Below are 13,947 nucleotides of genomic sequence, written 5' to 3'. Positions count from 1 at the left end.
TTACTCTATTTGTTCTAAGTAGTGTGCCCGCGACGAGTGTAATCTGCTTAGATTTAAATGCGGTAAAGTGATTATACAACATGCCGATGTTGGTTGCTGAATTCTGTTTGGTCCTGTTATTTTTCATCATTTTCTAATTGGTGGTTGTATTTGAGTAGCATACAAACTATGAACCATTCAGATTCCTCCTTTCCCTCGTTTTTTTTATTTTGATGATTGCCCCTCGATTAGACCACTATGAAATGTGCCTATTTGTTGTAATTTAAGTATTTGAATTGATTAAGGCTTTTCATGCTCATTAAATAAATTTGAAACTCTGTATGGCCTGCTTAATAAGATATGAATCTTAAGTCGTCTGATTCATTGGTTAGTTCTACAATAAGGATGCCAGAAAATGTGTTTAAGTTCAATATATGCACTGTTTAACCAGCTGAGGAGTAGGCAGTTTCAATTTCTTGTTATGTGCACATTACAGCCTGAACCTAACCTATAGACTAGTTAGTGTCTTTAGAAGTATTTAGTGTTTTAGCTCCACATCTGCAGCTTACTACTATGTCCAAAAAGAGATGTCACAGTCCTATCTTGTTCGATCGAATGCTGGCTGTTTTATGCTTGAAATTGTTCATGACTGTTGGTTAAAATATTGTCTGTCGCTCCCTCTTCAAAGTAATTGAGCTATAGTGTTGGATGATAACTTGTTTGTTTAGCTTACTATAGTTTATTTAAGGGATCAAGGCAGTATTCATTTGAACTTATAATATTATAGGACAAAACCTTATAAAAACCCCTGCTTCTCTGTTCTAGGAGCTGTCTTTGGCAGGGCGCATGAGCATTCTCTCACCGTTTCATATTTTGTTCGAATTATAATTCTGGTTGGTCTGTTGATAGTCTAGTAACAGATTAGCATGACTGAGTTTCTTTTTTTTTTGTAAACCCAGAAGGCTGTGTTCTACTTGATAGTCTGATGTCTCTATACCCAACTGTTTCCCCTTTGTTATTTGTAAGGTTTTATAGGAGGTTGGTTCAGGATTGAGATGAGAATCCTATTTGATGTATAGATCTTTGTTCGCTTAAACTACTTGTTCAATCCTCTTAGCATTTGAAACCTGTAAAAATCAGTATTTGTTTCCTGTTGAATGACCCTATCTGACTTCCTCCCTGTTTGGTTAGGACTGCTCTGTTGAGCTTAGATTTATGCTTTAAGAACCTATTGTATCCAGATATATGGCAGTTCTTGTATGCTATTGCATTAGTTGATTTATACATGGTTAGCTTGGGGCAAATGTTTCAAGTAAATGGGTAACAAGTCCACTAAAAGGCTTCTCTGTTTTCTGCTTGAACTTATATTGTCATCATGTTAGAGGGCCACCGTGCGCTTATTTAGTCTAAAGGATATGAATTGAGTTTGCCCTCGCTAGTTTCGTTTCCAGTTTCCTGCCGCCTGAATATCATTCATCTCGCATATTACCTTTTATTTAGGGTCTAGTATACCCACTGTTTGGATTGAATAAACAACGTTTGCCCTTTGTTCGAACCTGTGCACACTAAATGTTGATTTTTTTTTAGAGAGTTGATTGCTGCCCTATTCTTCCTTTTATTTGCTTATGTGGTTGTCCATTGCAAGTGTATTGTGGGATGTTCTATATTGTATAGGACCCTTATATCTCAATTAATATTTTGATAGGAAGGCGGGGTTAAAACTCTCCAATATTTGCCTTCTACACATCCTTATGAATATGTATGTATGAGATACACATTGATTATACAAAGCATACACATAACCTTCGATCTTTCTGCATATATATTTTACACATTATTCATTGATCGTATAATAACTCCTTTCTTTTCGTTTTGTGCATGACCGATCGCATACGAGTCCGAGAGATTCGTTCTTCCTCCACATTCGGTTTGGGCTAAGGTCCAACGTGAACTATTCTTCTCCGAAGCCCAACAGAGGCCTAGATCCAGAAAAAGAGATTGTTGGGCCGAAGCCCAACAGCTACGCTCACAGCAGTCCTAAAATGGGCTGAGTCCATTTAACTTATTTGCTCTTCCATTTCATTTTGTGCGTTTAATTTGTGTTGTATGACTAACACTTTTTGTTTTGTTAATTTAGATGAACTTTAGCGAATTAGTGGAGTTTAGTTTAATAAGAAGTAGTTAATTTAAAAGAGAGCTAACAACTAATTCATGGATATTATTATTATTTTATATAGTATCCTTACTATTTATTTTGGAATGATTGATTTTAAAATATTATGACTACGTATTTTTGAGAATCAAGATTTATTCTTATTATCTTAGAAGTTTAAAACGTCACAAATTTTACATAACATTAGCTCATTCTAAATAAAAAGGCAAACTAATTTAACGGATAACTCTTTCACTTTAGTTCATTTCAAACACTTGAAATACACATTTGTTAAAACATTAATATTAATCTTGCAATAACTTTACAAATACATTTTTAATTTGCAAGTTGGCGTAATTCATATTCCGAATACGTATAAACATTACTCATTTCCTTTTCTTTTGGTTTATTTATAACTAAAATCTTTTTATTAAATCACTACTTTTCTACAAGTTTTACTTTAAACATTTTTCTTCTATCTAAAACTTTAGCAATACTTTCAAGATATTCTCTTAAATATTTTATAATACTATATTTACATTTAGCCTAATTAATTTTAAGTCCGGCCGGTCAACCATTGTTAATGGGTCTTAAAGGGTGCCTAATACCTTCTCTTTAGACTAATTGAACCCTTACCTAAAATCTTAAGTTTCGCAGACTTAAACAGAGTTAACTTTAAACACAACTTTAATAAACTTTAGGTGTCCTAATTCACCATAAATAATTAGGTGGCGACTCCTTAACACAAACCAAAACAGGAATCTCCAATATGTCGTACTCCCATTTTAACCTCCGGTTTAAAATGGGGTATGACAACACCTAATTTAGGTATTGATGTTGGTAGAAATAATCCACTTTTAGGTCATGAGGCAATGCAACAACATTTTACCGACACTTTTAATGAAGACTTAGATGATGATGATGATGAAACACAACCCCTCGAAAATCCCATAGGAGATACAGGTCCTGCACAATCACATACACAAGACAAACCGCCTAGAACTCGTAAGCCAACAGCTAAAGTTTGGAAATTTATGACTAAGGATAGGGAAAACCAATCAGTTACATGTACCCTATGTGCACAAGTATTTAGTTTTAAGCAAGGAACTGGTAAGGATGGTGGAACGGGTACACTAAATGCTCATATGAGAACCAAACATATGGATATTTGGGGAGAACAAACGGGTTCAAATGTGGGGGGGGATTCAAATGACGATAGACCCACGAACCGGTAGAAATTTTAAGTATGACAAGAAAAAAGAACGCGTAGAAATAGCTAAAATGGTAGCTTATGATTGTTTACCATTTTCCTTTCCCTCGGGTTTGGGGTTTGTTACTTACATTCAACGTTGTTATAACCCGTTATTTGAGGGTATTCCTAGAAGTACTTGTAGAGCCGATGTTATAGATTTGTTTAAAAAATATAGATTTTATTTGCGCCATGTATTTAATTCTTTAAATTGTAATGTTTGTCTTACCGCTGATTTGGGTCCTTAGTATTAGCCATTTAGATTTTTTTGCTATTACATGTCATTGGGTTGATGACAACTGGGTTATGCAAAAAAGAATTATAGCTTTTTTATACGACGAAGGAAAAGGTCGTCACGATGGAAAATTTTTAGCCGATTCAATGTCTACTATAATGAGATTTTTTAACATTTATAGAAAAACACTTTGTATTGCTTTAGATAATGCTTCTAATAATACAAAGGCAATTGGTCTTTTAAAAAGAGAAATAAACCCTCCTCTAAGAAATATTTTTCATGTAAGATGTAGTTGTCACATTTTAAATTTAATTGTTAAAGATGGTCTTATGCATTTTGATGATTCTGTTCAAAAAGTTAGAAATGCTGTTGCGTTTCTTTTTTGTAATGCTAATAGGGGAAGAATTAGAGATTTTAAGAATGCTTGTGTGGAAAATAACCTTAGACCTAGGAAAATTCAAGTAGAAATTGAGACTAGGTGGAACTACACTTACATTATGCTACAACAAGCATATGAATATAGGATTCCATACAACAAGTTCACAACAAGTATAATATTGATAGTGAGGATTGGTTAACTTTTAGGCATTGGGAAGATGTTAAAGAATGTATTGAACTCTTAGAAATTTTTTATAATGCAACTCTTGTTTTTTCTAGACAATTATATCCCACGGTAACCGGAATTTTAGCCTACTTAGCGGAAATAGCTAGAGTTTTACAAGAGTATAAATATAAACCCGATTATCAAGTGGCTATTTTTGAAATGATAATCAAATTTAAGAAGTATTTTTTTCCCATCCCAACTTTATTTATATTGGGTTCCCTTTTAAATCCTTGTTTAAAAGTGTCTTATACTAAAAATTTGGTTAGTCAAATTTATACATTTTTAGAAATTGAAGAGGGAGTTCAACCATCTTTAGCTGAAGCCGATCTCGCTATTGATGATGAGTTTAGAAGAGTTTTTACTCATTATTCTAGTTTGGAAGAACGTGCTACACCCGTTGCTCCACGCCCTACTACTTCTCAGAGTAGCAAAAAGGGCTTGTCGAGTTTAAAAGTTTTACATTCACAGCCAACTTCTTCTTCTACTGCAAACTTTGATGAATTTAACTTTTATTTGATGCAGCCAAATGTGGATATCAAGGATGACTTGGACGTCTTAGCATGGTGGAAGAAGTACAAGGCAAGCTATTCGGTACTTTCAAGAATGGCTCGAGATATCCTTACGGTTCAAGTATCAACCGTGGCTTCGGAGAGCGCATTTAGCCAAGGAAGACAACAAATTGGAGACCATAGACATTCATTATCCGGCTTTAGCTTGCAAGTACTAGTGTGCATTCGAGATTGGATTAGATCGGAGCGACGCAACCAAAACTCAGAAGCGGAGCAAGGCGAAGAGGAAGAAATTGAAGATTTGATAGCTAGTGGACCGGACCAAATGGAAGACTTTGAAGATATTTCCATGACCGAATATGATGTGGGGGAAATTAACGAAATGGTTCAAAATTGGTGATTTTATTATTCTACTATTTTTGTATAACTCATGTATTATTTGCAAGTTAAAAAAAAATACAACTTGCAAATAAATGTTATCCAAGAATGAATAAAATATATGGCTCATTGAGCTTTCTTCTATTTACTTGTGTTCATATTTTTACTTTTATTAAGTTAGGAATATAAGTATATATAGTATATAAGTAAGTATATATACTAAGTATATATATTATATAAATATATATAGTATATATATTAAGTATATATTGTATATATAGTAGATATGTATATATATAACTATATAAGTATATAGAGTATAGTATGTAAGTTATACATATATATGTGTACGAAAAGCACTATTCTGTATTGCTGACTTGCTGTTAAGCTGTTAGTCAGTAAATATTTAAACTTTAATTATAAAGTTGTATAACATATGTAAATATACCTATAATATACAAATAAATACTATAATATATATATATAATACAAAAAAAAAAATTTTTTTTTTTAACCAATCCAAACCGGACCGGTTCCGGTTTGGACTTTAAAACCGGTTAACCGGAACCGGTTAGGCGGTTTCGGTTTTGGAACCGGAACCGACCGGTTTCCTAACCGGTTCCCGGTCACATTCATTCCCCTTGTGCCGATACGAAGGTACAAAGATCAGATGGGTTCAGTTTCGGTATTGCATTTGCTCAGAGAAATTCATTCTTCATTAACAGCAGCTCAGTACAATTATCTCCTTGTGATCGTAGGCTCTCTCTTTCTTCAGTGAATTCTCAACTTGCTGTTTTTCGCCCTAAAGTTGATGAAATTACACTTCTTACTATCAATACTTCCAATTTCTTCCCGGTAAACCCTTAATTTTATCTACTTTCTTGAATTTTTGTATGTATTAGGAAATTAAGGGGTGCTTTGGGGGATATCAAATGGGTTTTGTTTTAATTTTTTGATTGTCCACCATTAACAGTTTTTTCTTGATTTTTTTTTTGTTTTGTTTTGTGTGTAGTATTAGGAAAATTGAGGGGTGATTTGGGAGATATAATGGTAGATATGAAATGGGTTTTGTTTCGATTTTTGATTGTCCACCATTAACACTTTCAATTTCTTCACTGTAACTTTTTTTAATCTACTCTTTTTGATTTATTTTTTTTATATATTTTGTGTAATATTTAGGAAGTTTAGGGGTTGCTTTGGGAGATATGAGGGTAGATCTAAAATGGGTTTTCTTTGGATTTTTTATTTGAGTACTTGAAGCTACTGGATCACCAATTGATGTGGGGGTGTAAGTATACATATATTTGAGGATCACTATTTAAGGCATACTCAAAGTTCATAAATTTTTGTAAGCTTAGTCGTTTCAAAATCAACTTGAGACTCACGAATCTTAAGTTTTAGATACTATATATTGCTAGTCGTCATCTATGTCAACGTTCCCAAGCTTTTTCAATGACCATTAGATTTAAACTCACTTTTCAAATTTAAAATTCAAGACACTTCTTCAAGCCGCAACAATAATAATTATCGGATGGTGCTTTAATTTTCTCCACTCACACTGTTTCAAATATGATTTCAGCTCCAAATAGTAACACCCGAGGTCTTCCAAAAAGAAACGTGTTGCAATTTCTAATTTAGAGCCTGTTTGGATGGGCTTATGCCTAATAGCTTATAAGCTAAAATAAATAAATTAGGGTAGTCTAACTTATTTTATTTTTTTGCTTATAAGCTGTTTTCAGCTTATAAGTTGTTTTAGATAAGTTAAGTCAAATGGATCCAATTATTTTTTTGAGCTTATTTTAAGCACAAAATGACTTTAACCTGGCCAGCCAAATACTCAAAAAAGCTGTTATAAGCCAATCCAAACGGGCTCTTAATCTAGCAACCTATTTCGATTTCTCAACAAACCCAACAGTAGATATTTCAAAGCTTCCCCACCAACTAGTCAAACCAACAAGTAAAACTTGATTTTCAGCTCAAACAAATGGTCCAAATAAGTTTTTTTTATCCAAAACATCCTTAGATTCGCAACACACTATTATACTGTGATTTGAAGTTGAGAATAATTTTTTTGTAAAGCTGATGGTGCTTAGCACCCAGAAAGCAACCAAAATAAGCTGCAAAAGTCGGTATTTTGCATGAAATGAGATCTCAGTAGTTGGCACGGTGAAACACCCGTATCGCAGTCTATAAATTCTATATGGATGTAGGATCACATCGATCTGAATTACGTTAATTGTTGTGCTTTTATCGTTTTGCGGTAACATGTACAATAACTAAAAAGAAGAGAAAGAAGAAGCAGAGAAGCAGACAATATTTTTGTTTAAAGTATACCAATACTAATTAAAAATTAAATTATTTGAAAAAACTACATAAAACTCAAATAACATGATGAGACCAGCCTAAGCCTATAGGATGCAATTGAAGAATCATAAAAATGGAATTATTTTGCAACTAGTTTCTTTCAACAAGAAAAACTACTATTTGCAACTTCTTCATCTTACATTCTTACTATTCCTTGTAGAAAATGCATGATTCTCCATGCAATGAAAAAACTCTGTCAAATAAGCTGCAAATTTAATTCACCTCATCAAAAATCCCTCAATACTCAAAATCTTTTTTCGGACACTTCACAGACTCATCATTTCCAGAAAACCACTATCAAATTATTTCACGTAGCAGAAGAACCCAACGACACTATTTAAGCAACTATTATTCTCACTACCCAAACAAGCTACTGACTCCACAACCCACTACAAAGAAATAGTACCGGATAAGTTATCCTTGCCAGATGTTGGAATAATATTATAGGGTCGTTTGGTTTGAAGATAAGTTGTGATAGGATTAGTTATGTTGGGACTAGTTATATACTAGGATTATTAATGTTGGGATTGGTTATCCTGATATTATTTCTTATTGATTGTTGGTTTGTTGTATTAAAAGTAACATGCATTGAATAATTTTTGAGAAAAATTTGTTTGTTTACAAAAACACTCTCCACCTTATTTAGTAGAAAAGAGGTTTGAGGGGCGGGCCTCAGGGCTATTTTTGTCTTTTTTATTATTTTATCCTGGGATAACTAGTCCTGGAATTATTATTCCACCCTTTCCCATGGATCCCAGCACTATTTTAATCCTCGGATAACTTATCCCAGATTAATAACCAAACAAGGGATATAGTGATACTAAATTCTTATCCCGAAACTATATTTCCGTATCCATCGTATCAAATGACCCCTAATAGTATCAGGATTAGTTATCCCTAGATAAAATAACAGGGTATTTTTTTAAACAAACATTATGTCATTTTAATACAGCAAATCAAACAATCAATAAAATATAATAATAGGATAACTAAGCTCAACATAACTCATCCCAACATAATTTGTTTACGAACCAAAGGAATTCCAACAAGAAATACTCCCTCAGTCCAAATTTATATGACACACTTTCCTTTTAATCAGTCCCAAAAAGAATAACACATTTTCTCATTTGACAATAAGTTAATTTTAAGTTTTACCTTTTATGCTTAATGAGATGATCTATAACGACACAAATATCTTTGATTCTTTTTAGATCACAAGATTTAAAAATATTTATTTATTTCTTAAATTTCATGTCCAGTCAAACTACATCATATAAATTGGGACGGAGGAAGTATTCCGCAACTTCAAATTATAAGCTACCCATTTTCATTTCTCAAGTACCCCAACAATAATATTCCAAAACTTCACCACCAACTAATTCAAACCAGCAAGTCAAACTCCTTAATCAGCTCAAAAAAAAAATAAAAAAAAATTGAAACTTCATTGTAGAAAATGCATGTTTGTCCATGCAATGAAAAAACTGTCAAATAAGCTACAAATTTAATTCACCTTCACCAAAATCTCTATTTAGACACTTCACAGTCTCATCATCTCAAGAAAAAGAAAACTATCCAATTATTTCCTTTAACAGAAGAACCCAACGTCATTATTTAAGCAAATTATTATTCTCATTACCCAAACAAGCCACTAACTCAACATCCCAATACAAAAAAATCCATGCCCAAGTAATTATTTCCGGGTTTGAAAGCAATAATTTCCTTAACAACATCCTCATTCAATCCTATTCGATTGCGGGTTGTTTGGACTATGCACGTAAGGTGTTCGATAAAATGCCTAAAAGGGATATGATTTCTTGGTCTTCAATTATTACTATGTATACCCAACATGGGTTTTATGAAGAAGCCTTGTTGGTTTTTGGTGAGTTGAGAAGTAGTTATAAGCTATGTTGCTCGGACTCTCCAAAAATACTGGCGCAGCACCCGTGTCGGATCCTCCAAGAATGCGCTAATTTTGGAGAAACCGACACCCACCCGTCGACATTTTTAAAGAGTCCGAGCAACATAGATTATAAGGAGGAGGAGGGCACTAATTTTGGAGGATTCGACACGCACCCATCAGCATTTTTGAAGATTCCGAGCAACATAGGTTATAAGGAGGATGAGGGCACTAATTTTGGAGGATCTGACACGCACCCGTCGACGTTTTTAAAGAGTCCGAGCAACATAGGTCATAAGGAGGGGGAGGAGGCCACTAATTTTGGAGGATCCGACACGCATCCGTCGACATTTTTAAAGAGTCTGAGCAACATAGGTTATAAGGAGGAGGAGGGCCCGAATGAGTTTGTTTTGGCTAGTGTTGTTAGTTGTTGTGGAAGGTTAGGTAGTATTGTGAAAGGTGCTCAGTTGCATTGTTTTGTGGTTAAAGCTGGTTTTGATCAATTCGTGTATGTGGGAACGTCGTTAATCGAGTTTTACTCGAAGGGCGGAGATGTAGGTGCAGCAAGATTGATTTTTGATGATTTGTTGGTGAAGAGTACGGCTACTTGGACCGCGATTATTGCAGCGTGTGTGAATGCGGGGAAGAGTGAAATTTCGTTGAAGTTATTGAGAAATATGTTGGAGACTGATGTTGTTCCTGATAACTATGTGGTTTCGAGTATTTTGGGTGCATGTTCGTCGATCGAGTATCTTGAAGGAGGAAAGGAAATTCACGGTTATGTGATTAGACGGGGCGCGGAAATGGATGTTACTGTGAGTAATGTTCTTATTGATTTCTATATGAAGTGTGGTGGTAAGGTTAAGACTGCAAGGACGGTCTTTGATCAAATTGTAAGTTAAAAACACTATTTCTTGGACAACGATGATCTCTGGGTACGTGCAGAATTCTTTTGATTGGGAAGCCATAAGCATGTTTAGAGACATGAACAGTTTGGGCTGGAAGCTAGATGGATTTGCTTGCAGTAGTGTACTTATTTCTTGTGGCACGCTTGAAGCTTTAGATCTGGGAAGACAAGTGTATGCTTATACCATGAAAGCTAATGTTGATTCTGATGGCTTTGTGAAGAATAGCTTGATCGATATGTACGCGAAATGTGATTCATTTGGTGATGCAAGGAACGTTTTTGACCTTATGGTTAATCGTGATGTAATCTCTTACAATGCTATTATTGAGGGTTGTTTAACGCAGGATAGGCTTTATGAAGCTTTTGATCTATTTGCTGAAATGAGAGATAATCTGATTCGTCCAAGCCTTTTGACTTTTGTTAGCCTGCTTGGTGCGTCGGCTTCACTGTTTTCCTTGGAGTTAAGTAAGCAACTTCACGGACTTACGATAAAATTTGGTTTTTCTGCTTACATGTTTGTTTGTAGCATCCTAATAGATGTTTACTCGAAATGTTCATCTATTAAAGATGCAAGGCAAGTATTCATTGAAATAAATGATAAGGATATTGTTGTATGGAATTCTATGTTGTTTGGATATATACAGGAGTGTGAAAATGAAGAGGCTCTAAAGCTCTTCCTAGAATTGCAACATTGTTTGCAAAGGCCAAATTATTTGACTTTTGTTGCTGTAATTGCTGCATCTAGTAACCTAGTAAGTCTCCTGCATGGTCTCCAGTTTCATAATCAGATTGTAAAACTCGGCCTAGATTTCGATCCGCGTGTTACAAATGCACTTGTTGATATGTACTCCAAGTGTGGAAGCTTGAAAGAAGCACGGAGGACGTTTAGTTCCGCTCTACAGAGAGATATCGCATGTTGGAATTCGATGATATCCACTTATGCACAGCATGGAGAAGCAAAGAAAGCTCTTAATTTATTTGAGAAAATGATAAATGATGGACTTAAACCCAATAATGTCACTTTTGTTGGAGTGCTTTCAGCATGTAGCCATGTTGGGCTTGTCAAAGAAGGATTTCATCACTTCTATTCCATGTCCAGTTATGGTATTGAACCAGAAACAGAGCATTATGTTTGCATGGTTTCTCTTTTAGGCCGAGCTGGGAAACTGATCGAAGCAATGCAATTCATTGAAAAAATGCCAATTCCACCAGCCGCCATTGTGTGGAGGACTTTGCTTAGCGCGTGTAGAGAAACTGGTCATATAGACCTAGGTAGATATGCAGCATCGATGGCAATATCTGTTGATCCAAAAGATAGTGGATCATATGTCCTACTTTCAAATATTTATGCATCTAAAGGCATGTGGATCAATGTCAAAAATTTAAGAGATAAAATGGATAGCAATGGTGTGGTGAAAGAAACAGGGTGTAGTTGGATAGAAATAAATAATGAGGTGCATTTGTTTATTGCAAGAGACCGAAATCATCACCAAGCTGATTTGATATATTCGTTTATGGAACTTCTGATTCGGCATATGAAAGGGATCGGATATGTTCCCGACCATACTACTTTCGCAAATGAGTAACATCTCTATGTCGTATTTGCCGTGGTATGTGAAGAGTCTTTGGTTTGAATCTTCTTAAGTTATTTTCTATTGCAAGTTTTGCCCTATTTTCTTTCCGGGTTAAGTCTTCCCACTGCTTTTCCTTCTGTTGCGATAATCTATCCATCATTACCAGATGCCTCTTCTTTATTTATTCATTTTCAATCTTATCATTCTTCCAGAAGTTTGGATTTAAAGATTCTCTCTGTATGTACACATTTTCTTATTCATGTGTCAGATATGCTATTATCAAGAACACAATGAGCAAGGCGGTCGTAGATGCCCAAAATGACAAGTAGAAGCAAGAAATTATATTAAGGTTCTATTGCTGTCGAAATCTAAGGCACTTTAGCTGGACTACTTCCATGTAATCATTGAATTTCATACATCTCAGTTTTCGATAAATTAAAATCATGGATAATAGCCGTGTACTCATGACTTCGTATATTCTGCAATGCGATTAAGTATCTTTGTAGATAGCATTTCATAGGCTTGTAAGCGTAGCTCTATATTTGTTCTCTGATGTATCACTATTCTTAAGCTTTCTGAAGTCCTTTAGTCTAGAAAAGTATTATGACTGAAATTTTTGGTGTTCACTAGCCCCTGCTTTGCATAAGTTTACTTCACCCAATAATATTAGAAGTTCTCTAACGTGTGTAAAACCTATCCTCAACTAGTAGTATACACTTCTTTTTTTAGACTGTAAAATTGGTCATTCCAAACCTTTGGAAGATGAGAATTGCTTTTGTTTTGTTCATGTGTTATATTACTTTTTAGTCTCTCTCTCTCTAACTTCTTAGTAATGAAGTTAATAGAATTACAGCTAATCCAAACAGCAGCCAGTGTCATTCTAAGATTAGCTTCCTGAAATAACTGGTGAGAACCATTTTCCAATCGATTCATTTCGGTTTTACAGTATATTTCAGGTGCCCTGGTCTGTATCTCGAGTTTGATTAAAAAGAAGTGGGAATATATACCTATTGACTAGTATATTGCTGTACCCACCATTCTGTATGTTTCTGTGCATGCATATATATGACTAGACATACTTCGAGTAATCAAAATTTTCGTTTATTTGGCAAGGTTTCTTCTTTGGTTTGACGGTGGAGCTTTATCCAATCAGGTGAGGAACAAAACTCAAACTATGGTTGGGGATTACCCACCTGTGCTTTGCTGATGATCTCCTTCTGTTTACAAGGGGAGATATAGGGTCTGTCCAACTGCTGAGAGATATGTTTGCTATGTTTTCTGAGGCTTCAGGCTTGAAAGCAAACCTTCAGAGGAGTCAGGTTTACTTTGGTGGCGTGGAAGATTCTACTAAGGAAGCATTTCTCTGATTGGGTATGAGATAGGTGAGTTGCCTTTCAAGTACTTAGGTGTGCCATTATCTACAAAGAAACTCACTATAGCACAATGTCCACCTTTGATGGACGAGATGACTGCCAGAATCACATCTTGGATGGCAAGAGGGTTGTCCTATGCAGGCAGGGTTCAGATGATCAGATCAGTCCTGTTTGGCATCCAGGCATATTGGTCTCAACTATTTCTCCTTCCCCAAAAGGTGATCAAGCATATAGAGGCAACTTGTCGGAGCTACTTATGGACAGGAGAGGCTACCATATCTAGGAGGGCACTTGTAGCTTGGGAAAAGGTTTGCCTACCCAAAGCTGCAGGAGGGCTGAATTTTATCAACCTCAGAATATGGAACCAATCAGCAATATGTAAGTTGCTATGGGCACTCAGTCAGCAGAAGGAAAAGCTATGGATTACTTGGGCACACACGTACGACATCAAGCATCAAGACTTGTTCACAATGGAAGTTCCTAAGCAAGCGTCTTGGATGGTTAGGAAGATTTTTCACATGAGGAAATTTTGGCCAGCACTTGCAAGCGAACAACAAGTACTGGGTAGGGGCAAGTTTCTGATCAAAGGGGCATATAACTTGCTACGCGAAGCTGCTCTGACTGTTCCATGGAGAGGACTGGTGTGCCATACTGTGGCCTGCCCAAAACATGTATTCATTTTATGGTTGGCACTCCTTGGCAGGCTGAGAACAAAAGACTTACTAC

At 35.3% G+C, this 13,947-nt stretch overlaps 1 protein-coding gene across 1 annotated transcript; it reads left to right on the top strand.

Annotated features, from left to right (window-relative positions):
- The first annotated feature begins 9,122 nt into the window (after nucleotides 1-9,122).
- LOC132625938 (pentatricopeptide repeat-containing protein At4g39530-like) lies at nucleotides 9,123-13,136 on the top strand. The gene is given in 3 exon segments (XM_060340597.1): nucleotides 9,123-10,263; nucleotides 10,265-11,884; nucleotides 13,002-13,136. Coding segments are annotated over 2 exon segments (2,598 nt in total). The 5' UTR covers nucleotides 9,123-9,261; the 3' UTR covers nucleotides 11,861-11,884; nucleotides 13,002-13,136.
- Nucleotides 13,137-13,947: the final 811 nt, after the last annotated feature.

Source organism: Lycium barbarum, chromosome 2, assembly GCF_019175385.1.
Source record: "Lycium barbarum isolate Lr01 chromosome 2, ASM1917538v2, whole genome shotgun sequence".
NCBI classification, from domain to species: domain Eukaryota; kingdom Viridiplantae; phylum Streptophyta; class Magnoliopsida; order Solanales; family Solanaceae; genus Lycium; species Lycium barbarum.
The sequence above is the reverse complement of the archived record's forward strand: the minus strand, read 5'-3'. Positions and strand labels throughout refer to the sequence as shown.